The sequence below is a fragment of the Myotis yumanensis genome, unplaced genomic scaffold, assembly GCF_028538775.1.
Source record: "Myotis yumanensis isolate MYYU_CA2020_CCGP unplaced genomic scaffold, mMyoYum1.0.hap1 SCAF_13, whole genome shotgun sequence".
Lineage (NCBI taxonomy): Eukaryota > Metazoa > Chordata > Mammalia > Chiroptera > Vespertilionidae > Myotis > Myotis yumanensis.
In genome coordinates, this window is record NW_027223764.1 from 8,797,127 (window position 1) to 8,809,413 (window position 12,287).

General features: G+C 31.7%; 1 protein-coding gene across 2 annotated transcripts in view; it reads right to left on the bottom strand.

The window, feature by feature from the left end:
- ATRNL1 (attractin like 1) overlaps nt 1-12,287 on the bottom strand; it is a 454,480-nt gene that overhangs the window by 358,472 nt on the left and 83,721 nt on the right. For both annotated transcript variants that reach the window (XM_070432204.1, XM_070432203.1), the window contains exons 14-16: nt 9,187-9,319; nt 4,815-4,996; nt 894-1,107 (exon numbers count right to left, since the gene is read on the bottom strand). In XM_070432204.1, the coding sequence (XP_070288305.1) occupies nt 894-1,107; nt 4,815-4,996; nt 9,187-9,319 (529 nt within the window). The remainder of the gene's footprint in view (nt 1-893; nt 1,108-4,814; nt 4,997-9,186; nt 9,320-12,287) is intronic.

A 12,287-nucleotide genomic window follows, 5' to 3' on the forward strand; every position in this document is an offset into this window, starting at 1 on the left:
CATCCAATGGGTTGAAAGACATGAAATTCTGACACATGCTACAACATGGATGGGCTTTAAGGATCACAAAAGGACATAACCCTTATGATCCCACCTATGAGGTGCCTTGAGTAGTCAAACTCATAAAGACAGAAAGTACAAGGTGGTTGTCAGGGGCAGGGGACAGCGGTTTAAAGACTTACTGATTAACGGGTATAGAGTTTCAGTTTGGGAAGATAAGTTCTGGAGTTAATGGTATTGATAGATGCACAACAGGGGATTCTACTTAATGACCCTGAACTCTACATTGAAAATGGTTTAAAAAGTCAATTATATCTCAGTAAAACTGAAAAAATGTGGCTAAACTTGTAAATTTTGTTATAAATTACTGCAACAAAACATACAATCTTTAAAAAGAGAAAATAATTTAATATGCTTTTCTCACTTCACTTAATTAAATCCATTCCACAAAATGTAACAAAAATGTCTCTTTTTACCTTTCAACTGAAATACTAGATATGTAAGATTAAAGTGGTTCTAAATTAGTTGTTAATCTTGAAGACAAATCTTTCTTCCAAAGGCTATTATTATAAAAGTAAAAGACATTAACACATTAAGAATAGATTCTTAATATACTATAATCAACTATAACCATATGTTCAAAATCTCACTATTTCAACCAAAAAAGTAAAGACTGTTTTAGACAATAAAATGTACTCTTTTCACAAGTTAATGCTAAGGTCACTAGCAGTAAGTGAGGAATGTGGATAAATTTCAAATCTACATGGGGATCAGCATCATGAGAAGATGGCCAATGTTACTCCAGGCCCACAAACCATCACACTCTGGAAGGGATGGTGGAGAGAGGGTTGGGACCATGTTTTAAAGAAATACTAGTCTACTGGACTACTTACCAACAGGTTTTTCACAGACAAGGCCATCTGCCATAGACGTACAAGGGTTCGCTTTTAAGCCCGCCACTGCAGCCCTTTCTAGGTATGCACAGAACCCAGAATCGTTGGGCTCACCGGGAAGCCACTGCAGTGTTGTGTTTGTAAAGGGAGACATGTCTTCCCAGCCCCAGTAGGATATGTTGATCTTGCGCAAGCCAACCCAAGGTGCTACTTTCTGTAAACGATAGCAAGGAGGACATTAAAAACAGTTAGATGTAAAATACTGTCATTATTTCTTAGAAAACAGTACATTATCATTAAAAATTACATTTGAAAATATGTAGAACAGCTATACCCTTGTAAAGGTATATTTTTGTATATAGATGGTTGTTTAAATCATGTTTCTGTGAGAAATGAGCACTGAAAACTCCCATTCTATTAACTTCTTAACATCATTCGTAAACACTTCTACTTTAATTAGAAGATAATATATTTCTTTTCTAAGTTACGAAGCTAATAAGATTATATTATAATGTTACGTGTTTCAAAACTCTGCATTTTCCTTTTTTTTAAATTATGGACTGTGCCTCCATTTAATTCTTTAACAAAATATAAGTAAGAGATATATATCCAGTATGCATTTTAAATACATTGCACAAATGTTCATAGATAGCTTATAAAGGTGGCCACAGGTCTGGAAATTTGTCAAGTATATAAATACACTTTATAATAAAATTTAATAAACTTCACATAGTTAACACTCAACAAATATTACTTAAATAAAATTAAAATATGTATATTCACTATGACAGTAGATTTCTTAAAACCTAATGGAGTACTGTACACCCAGTAGGTAGTCAATAAATTTTGCTAAACAAAGTTCATTAGAACAGAGATAGTTATTTTCCACCATCCAATTTCTGAGACACAGACAATACTTAATAAATAACGTTTCTAATTATAAATATAAACATGCTGCTACGCCTTGTGATCCTCATATATTTCATACATTAATCTAAAAGGTACTTTTATAACAAAAAAGCTATAACATTTTTACAGTTCTTGATAATAACAGCAGGAGTCAATCCAACATAGATATTTCAGATTAATAATTGTGCTTCCCTTTACAGCTACACTGCCTATATTTCTGGACTACGCATAGTACAGACAAGTCATTTAAAATGAAGTATTACTCCCTAACTCATCATGATAAGAATCTTCAAGGAAGAGAAGAACAGAAAAATGAAGCAGTTGATAAAACATTTAAAGTAACTATTACCCAGTAAATGAACTGCACAGGCAGTTGAAAATGAAAGATAAATTACTATATTGAGAAAATTTACAACAGCACACCATAAATCACAGCAACATTTCATTAGCCATTTCCGATAAGTAAATGATCATCTGACCCAGGATATCTCTTTAAAGTGCATGAATTTGTTGATCTTTATTTGCCAAGGTAGGGTTATCTCCAGTTTATACAACTGCAATGACTCAGGATATAATTCATTTTCTATAAAGATATGCTTAATGGAATGTCACCTTGCAGAAGTTCCCACCTTTAAAATTTTGCTAAAGCTCAGCTTTCTAATGAAACAGAACATTCTTCATTTGCAGGGAATGCTAGTCCACAAACTATGAATCTAAGTACATCACACATCCAAAAAAATAGCACAATCTTTATGCTTTACAATAATAGGCAAGAAAAAAAGAACAATTAAAACAAGTATCCTTGAAATATGCCACTTTTAAAATAGCACACTTCAAGATTATAGTGTAAGAAATAAAAATATATTTTATAAACAAAGAAAAAAGCAAGAGAGTTAATGCCAAATACTAGTACTTGCTATAACTCAAAGAATGTGGATTTACTACTAATAAAGTCTACATAGGTGATACATATTCAGTAGGACTACTTTCCAAAGGGTCACTGGGAATTGTCTCTGAATTTTATAATTAAAGATACGAAGCTTCTGGTTTCTAACAAATATTAACAGATCTTATGTTGTATGACCCATATGACTAAAAATAAAACTTTATAAATATACCTTGTTACATTTTTCTGAACAGACTGACAGCTTTCGGGAGCAAGGTGTAGCGGAGGGGGGGGGGGGGGGGGGGCTGGATGTAAGAAGGTGAAGAGATTAGCCAAAGAACATATATGCATAACCCATGGACACAGACAATAGTGAGGTGATGGCCAGAGGGGAAGGAGGGTGGGTACTGGGTGGAGATAAGCAAAGGGGGTGAGGGGAATAGGGAACATCTGTAATAGTGTCAACAATAAAAATAAAGTTAAAATAAATAAAACAAAATGAAAAGCTGTCCAGAGACATGTTTTACGTGAAGAAAATAAACTAAAGAACAATATTTACACTGTACCAGTTGGGTAAAAGAATACTCATAAAAACAAAACTATAATTTTGTTTCCACTTATGCCTGTAAATACTTGGAAACATGACTGAAGGATGCCTATCTCTCAAAGTGCAATCTGAGAAGAGGTGGACTACAAAGAGATTCTTTTAATGTATAAGAGAGTATTCCTTAATAAGTTAAAGCATTTTTAAAATGTTACCTTTGAAAAATAAAGAAAAAAATGTCAGAAGAAAAATCAATCAATCAATCAAAACATCTTTCCTCCATAACATACACCCTTCCTATTATATACATCTTATACTTCAACCATAAGACTGGTATTTCTCAAACAAATTGGATTTAGTCAATTATTTTAAAGTAAAATAAGTCAGACAGAGAAGGACAAATACCATATGATTTCACTTATATGTGGAACCTTAAAAAACCAACAAGCTCATAGATACAGAAAACAAAGAAACTGGTGGTTGCCAGAGGCAGGGGCTGACCTTGGGGGGAAAAAATGGGTGAAGGGGTCAAAAGGTCCAAACAGCTAGTTATAAAACAAATCATGGAGTTGTAATGTACAGCATGGTTGACTATAGTTGATAATACTGTATTGCATATTTGAAAGTTTTCGAGGGAGTATATCTTAGAACTCATCATAAGAAAAAAAATTTTGTAACTATGTATAGTGATAGATATTAACTAGATTTGTTGTGGTGATCATTTTCACAATATACACAAATATTGAATCATTATGTTGTACACCTGAAACTAATATATATCAATTAGACCTCAGTTTTTTAAATGCCCTCAAAGCATTTCAAGAAGTATATGAACTGTAAGGTTATTTCAAAATAGATTTGATAAATTATTTCCAAATTTTTTATTAATGTTCCTAGGAATTGAGTATATGTTAATATTCCAAGAAGAGAAAATAGTGTCAATTCTTCTTGGAAATTTCTTATAAAATGATATTTTGATACCATATTCCATCTTGTATGGAAATATTTTCCATAAACTCCTAGAAAATTGAAACTGTTTCCAATTTTTCATTTATCTTCCACCTACCTTAAATATTGATTTTAGTCCTATTAACCATTAGTGTATTATTTCAAGCAAGTCAATATCTTGAAAAATAGCATAATTCAAAAACTTAACTCACAATGCACACATACACATACACAAAATATACATATATACAAATGTAGCCAATGTTTAGTGTTTTTATTATGAGGAGTTTTTCAAGTTAAAAAATAATAATACTTCAAAAAAATTATTACATTATATGCCCTGTTTTTTCAGTATATTTAGTCATATGAGTTCTTCATGAAATAATGCTTTGGTTTACTGTGCAAAATATGAGATGAGTAATATAGAAAACCTTACTACTAAATCCACATACTAAATGAGTCCTCTACCAGTTCAATTTTGAAATCAGTTCCACTTTACTTCCAAGATTTAGTATAAGTAATGCCTTAAATTACAAAAAGAATTTATTTAATATTTATTTTACAGGGCTATTCATTGCCAATAATTATAGTATTATCAGCATATTTACATAATAAAAGTAAGTATAGCTGTTACCTGCTGGGTATATTTTTGTATTTCATCCAGAACAAATTCTACTTCTTTTGAGGATGTTAATGAAGCAAGGTTTCCGCTAAGATTATAGCAATAAAGTTTTGCATTATCATAGCTTTCTCTACTGGTATTAATTCTGAGACAAGCATCCCCAATATGATTCCATCCTTCTCCACAAAGATGAGCTAGAAAAAAATAACATCTTAATTTTAGATTACCAAAAAGCATGTGCATTTTTTCATTTATTTCAAAATTCTAAATAGAATTTCTGTATTTAGTTAAATAATTTTAACAATAAAATATTTAAATATGTCAATAGACTGGACAAAATTTGTCTAATAAATTAGTACATAATGGGAACAGAAGAACCTAATTTTTTCTTCAATTTTAAACAAAAGGTATAGCTCCATAACATCTGTTAAAATATGTTGACTATTTGCTAACTTTTCTCTGTAAGTCTAGTGTATTGGCCTATGGTAGCTAACAAGTAAAATGACTACTATATTTACATCCTAATGTCCAATTAACAAAATACAAGCGCGCTCAAATAAGAAAATAAAACAGCATATAACAAAGCAATTTCGAAATTATTCCTGTGACTGTAGCTAATTGTCTTCCCAGTTTAATTTCCATAGTCCAGGGATATTATTTTGATATAAGCTTGGTTCTTTGATCCTTTAACTATATTTGTAGGGAGAAACTTCTCATTTCATTATATTTCTGTAAGAAGCTATAATCTGATTTTTAATATTTCTTTTTACATAGCTCTTCAGGTCTTTCTAAAGTTTAAACACACTATTCAGTAATAGTGATTTATCCTTAGAGTTCAAACTAAACTTAAAACAGTACACCAATTTTCTAAAACACAGATTCATGCCCTAGCTGGTTTGGCTCAGTGGATAGAGCATCAGCCTGTGGACCAAAGGGTCCTGGGTTCAATTCCAGTCAGGGACATGTACCTCGGTTGCAGGCTCCTCCCCGGCCTGGGCCCTAGTCAGGGCTCGTGCAGGAGGCAACCAATCGATGTGTTTCTCTCACATCGATATTTCTCTCCGTCTTTCCCTCTCTCTTCTACTTTCTCTAAAAATCAATGGAAAAATATCCTCATGAGATGAGGACTAAAAAATAAACAAATAAAAATAAAACACAGATTCATAAATACAAAGGTATGCACTAGTGTACACTAATTAACAAAGCAGTATTTCCTTAACACCCTGATCTATAAAGTCTGACTACATTTTAGTTTCCATATCACATTAAGTAGCTCTGTGCCTCCAGCCCTTTCAGCCTTGGATGCATTAGTGCAGCCTTTAGGGATTGTTCTAGCACTGCTGTTCTCAAACATGTTGGTTCAGTAACTCTGAAGAACTCCACTAATCTTTTCTTTTCCCATTTTACATGTATTGGTTTTGACCACATAAAAATTGAAGCTGATCATTTCAAGATATAATTGTTTTATTTAAAATTATAATTTAAAATTCAGGCTAACAGTTGGACAGAGGGTAGCGGGTTTGCGTGACTAGATGAAAACATGAAGGGCTCAAAAAGTACAAATTGGTAGTCACAGAATAGTCACAGAGATGTAAATGACAGCACGGGAACATAGTCAATAAAATTGTAATAATTATGAGTGGGGCCAGGTGGGTACCTAAAATATCAGGGGGAAGGCTCTGTGAAGTACATGGCTGCCTAGCCACTATGCTGTCTGTACACATGAAACTAACAGAATAACATTGACTGTAAACTGTAATTGAAAAATTTTTTTTTAAAAAACAAACAAAATAAAATTAATTACAAATACATCCAGCTTCTAGAATGTTTTGCCCCTTATGCCATATTCAGGCCTAATCTCTCCCTGAGAAAGAGTGGCTGAGAGTTCAAATTAGGGCCCTGGCATCAAAAAATTAAAATGTACTGATAAACAGAAGGATGAGTGGACAGAGAGGTCAGGGATTAAGTAGAACTTTTAAAACGTCATTGCAGAATCCAGGGTGTGGGTATTGGGTGTCCTCTCTAATATTCCTTCCATTTTTCTATATAGTTGAAATTTTCCCTATAAAATGTTCAGAAGAAATATTACACCTTTAAATAAATAATATATTTAATTTTTTAACTATAGTCTCCAAATAAAAGTGAAAAGTGTAGCATTGTTTTACATTTGTGCAAATCTCTTTAATGGTGGTTTAATATAACTGTTTTCTCACATCTGCTTCTACATTCAATCTATTGAAATCATATATTGCATAGCTTTGGAAAACTCCATAGTAAATGCATGCTTGAGAACTTAAAATGCAAATAATATCTCAATATTATTATTTTGACCTCATGGACATGCTAAAGGGTCCATGAACAGGAGACTGTTCTTTAATAACTGCTGTTCTATTAATTTGGGTTCCATGAATAAGACACAGTGCCTGGAACATAGTAACCCCTCAATAAACTAATTATCACTTAATAAGACTGTGTAAAACACCTTTGGTTTCATTTTCAGGCTACACATACAGCAATCTTCCTGTGTTCTAGAATCTTGAAGTCCCAATCACTTTAAGGAAACAGTTTAAAAGTTAAATTATGGCTTTTTCTAACATTACTGAATCAAGGAAGGATTTAGATATTTTTTTGCTAGCCCCCCCCCCCCCATTTTTCTTTTCCTGAGGCCAAAAATAACTGATTGACAAACTACACAAGTGAAAAACAAAGCAGGGGCCTTTGGGGCTAAACTAAGGCTTTTGTAGTATTGAGCATCAACTCAGCTTTAGAGTTAAAGGGATAGCAGTTAATTTGGTAAATGAGTTTAGTGAGATAATTTCAAATTGCCACGTTTACATGAGAGCAATTTAAAAAATGCAATTCACAAATTTTCATGAAAGAGTGCAACTGCTATAGCTGGGCCCTCCATTTAGGATTCACTTCCTTGAGATGAGTAAAAAGAAAAGCACACTGTATATATACCCACTTGATTGCTCAGTAAATATGAACACAGAACAAGTAAGTTAGTGTATAATCAAATACTCCATTGTGTTTATTGTACTGTACTTATTATTCTTCAAAATATTAGCCTGGTCAAGTGGAGCCCTTACACCAAACCAAAGTCTTTTCCTGGGCAATGAGTGTGTAGGGACTACGGAATATAACTGTGCTACTGTTTTTGAAAACCTCCACTGATAACCAAATTCCTTTCTTATTGAAGCAATCTTCCTTTAAGTACACACATTCCTTTCAGTCAAATAGGATTTTGGCCCAGGATTTACTCTGTCTTCTTAAAGAGACTTGTAAGTATTTTTATTGATCTGTATGTCGATTTTAGAGTTTAACACTTAGAAATCAATATTACTTTCAAGTTTAGTGTCATCTCACTACTGCTTCTCAAATCCTGCCCAGTGCATTCCTACTCTCTAATTTTCTCAAAGTGAACACACACCTAACTGTAGCACTATTTAAAAACACTACAGGTCAGTATATAAACAACGTTTAAAATTTGAATAAGCAAACATTCCAACATCTCAATGATACTTTTAAAGCAATCTAATTTTTACTTAATTACTTGAACTTGTAAGAAAGACATACATCTGGGGTGGAATTTTCCAATACATTTTAAAATTGAATAGTTTCAGAAAATATTTATGAAAAAATAAATAATAAGCATGGATTGGGAAAGGCAAAAAATTGAACTGATATAGAACACACAGTTAATAGTTACTTCTGCCTTCACAAGACATGCAATCTGAGCAAGTCACTAAACTAGTGTGCGTGTCTCAGTTTATCTGTATAACAAGAACATGAAACTGGTTAAATATCTATATTACTTTTTAATTTTCTGATCTTGTATATTTAAAAAGAATCATAGTTGGGGTCTATTAAGAAGAGTGTTAACTGTAAAAACTAAATTGAAATTGATTTTTAAAATAAGCTTTGCTCCCACTTGTGCAACTCAGATTCTCATTAAATCACATATTTATTATAAATGTTACAATTTATAATTTAAAAAAAGCAGTTAGTAAAAAAATAGTTCCCAGAATTTTAAAAAATGGCAAAAAAACAAATCAAATGTCAAAATATCAACATTTGTTCAAATTTGGCAATCAATAGGAGTGCTTATTATTTTCTATGCTAAGATATAAATTTTGAAAACTGGAAGAGAATTCTGATCAAGTCAATAGTATAAAAATAATACAAGAAACCTTAAACATCTTAAAAGAATTGGAAGTAAATGTACAAATATTCTTGCAGAAACAATGCTATTACTACTCCGATATTATTGCTTATGTGCTAGTGATTTAATTTTAGAAAATGGAATGTTCTTACTCAAAGCTCTTTACTACAATGTTACTCATCTGTGGACTGTAAAACTCATTTACCAAACTGAAAATTTCACCTGGTAAAGCCTGGCATTCCTGTTGTCTCTGATCCCACTGGCAATTCAAGTTTAGTGAACAGCTTTTACAGCTGGTAAGTTTGTTACAAATCTGCTCATTTCTCACATGGCATTTGGTGTAGTTTTTCACAGACTAGAAAGTTAAAAGATAAAACGTTATTTTTCACCTTTGTACAGCAATGATTCTTAAACCTCAGTGTATATAAATTACCCGATGAACTTTAAAAGTACAAATTTCTGACTCCTGTTCTACTTAATCAGAATCTCTATTTAATAATTTATTTAAACCACAGTTCTTGGAATTGGCAGTGTGCTTATTGAAAAAAAATGTGGCAAATTACACAATTTGAAACAGAAACCATCTAATGAAAACATTTTCTATTGAATTTGATAACAGGCTTCCAATTCAATAAATAAGGTCAATACACAAAGGCATGTCTCTTAATGATCACATGAAAGAATTCTAAGTCATAATAAAACTATCATACAAATCCCTGGGAAAGAAGTAGAAATGGTAAGTAGTAAAACTTAAGAGATGCTTTATTAGAATTCAGTACAATTTAAAACGATAAATTATTATCTCAATAACAAACTAATTTTACTCCCACAGGCCTAAATACTGGTTTTGGTTAATTGATGTTCCTCCTGTATTTGTCACATTGCTTTTATCCAGGCTGCAAACAACCTGCAAAAGTCACATTGTGATCAATCCTACTATAGAATGTAATCATATTTCAACTAATTCCAGCACTAAAAGGTTAAAGGTTAAAAAAGAAAACAAACCAGGCAACATAGGAACTTTAGTGGTAGCTCCCTACATACACCAAGATTCAGGTCACTCACATATTAACAACAGCTATGATAAACACCAAGATTCAGGTCGCTCACATATTAACAACAGCTATGATAAAACCGACCTGGGGAAAGTCAGACACTGACATTTTTAGCTTAACTCTTTCTGTAACTCTTCTTTGAGAAAAACTCAGAAAGGGCTTAATGCTACATCCTGGCCCTATTTCTACTTTTGTTTTTCTCTGCGGGTATAAATGTGTGCCTCAGGCTTTCTCAAATAAGGAAGCTAAATATTTCTTTTCAGCCAGTGATTTTAACAGTTAAACTTTAGTTATAACTATCCCACATATAAAAACAGTAAAAAGCAATTTTCATCCTCTTACATACTTTAAATATCACACCACCAAATATTTATTTATAAACTATTATACTTTCCTACATAAAACACATGGCAGTCATCTCCATTCCGAAGATATTAATTCCTTCAGAGCAAATTACATATACTATAAGGTAACATATAAAGTACATAGAAACTGATTTTTATCTTTATTCATCCTAAAAATATAACAAAAGATATAGTTTTTAAAATCTCAAATGACTTTGTGACTTTTACACAACCATATTTTCATTAGAAACATATTAATTTTCTTGTCATTTAATCTAATTCATACCTTTTTGTTTTCATATAATAAATAGATCTTAGTGTTGGTTTATATAATCATTATAGTTCCAAACATTTGCCCCCTAACTGAAGAGAAACAAATTTACTTGAATAATCTGACAAATAGAATAGCCTATAAAAATGACCAAGAGAATGGATAAAGAACATTTTAGAATAAGAGAAAGAATAACAGATTAAGGCTGCCCTTAGAATATCAATGGTATAATTAGAGTCACCATCCAAGTAACTATACTGCTCTTCATTAACAACAATATAGTCATTTATTGGCACTGAACCAATACAATAGATGAAACTACATTTCAATTACACACAGCACCAATTTAATCAATTATGGAAGGAAGTTGACTGTTATTCTGAAACATGGATGGCATTTTGGGGTCTAATGAAGCAGATGTACGTACATTACAAACCAGACTATGAGGACTAACCACTACTATATTGATCTTCACTCTAACATAGATATAAATTCAAAGTGAAAATATGTGAGAAGTAAGCAGGCTAGCTGAACTATTAGAGCATAATATATGGAACTTGCAGTAAATATGACTAAATAATGAAGTAGGATATCAACAGATATCATTTACACTAAAATCTCATAGACCTTTCTGTACTCATTAGCATTTGGTTTAACTTCATCACCAGACACTGTGATAAAACTGTCTAAAAGACACATCACATCAAATTCTAAATTACAAGTGAGGACCATCTGCTCACTTACACTACCTTACCCACGGCTTTCCTTGTTAACACATTATTATCAAAAACAAAACATAAAGAAAAAAAACACTTTATAAAATGAATATACTTGACAGCAACTTATTTAACAAATTTTTTTAGATATGCACATTTTCACTGAGTGTTAATGTCTAAACACAAATTAACTCAGGTTTATTCAACACAGCTGTAAATAAAATCTGCTTGCAATTTTTATCTAATAACATTCTCCGATTTAGTCCCTTATGCCCATGCTTGACTTGTATTTCCACATGACTCACTAAAATAACTCATTAGATGAATATTAATCCACGTATAAAAAATGTAATTCAAATTTTCAAAGAAGAGTCATGTCATATTAACATTAAACAAATAACATTAATGTATTGTTATTAAAGAAACTTACCCCACTGGAATGTATGCAGGGTGGGGCAAAAGTCAGTTTCCAGTTGTTTGTATAGAAAATAATAGAATAATTAATAAATAATACAAGAATAAACTCCGTGGTTCACATACTCACAGCTATAAACCGACTTTGGCCCAATCTTGTATGAAAGCAAAAGGACTCAACCCAATGAGTCAATAACTGAAAATTTTCCTCCACTTTAAGTTTTGAATAATATTGTAGACTAGAATCATAGAACTTAATGTTTGGAAATATGATTGGTACTGGAGAAAAATTATAGATGATACAGAGTTTTTACTTAGTTTTCAAACCCTCTTTTCTTTACCTTTTACCACTACCTGCTATCTGTAAAAACAAGTTGATACTTTCGTTGATTAATAAAAATTCAGAAAAATATACATTGTATTTTGCTGAAAATCTGTATGTATGTTATTTAGTTATTTAAGCTATAGCCCAATTTGGGAAACTTTAAACCAATTAAATACACTTTTTAATTCTTTTTAAATT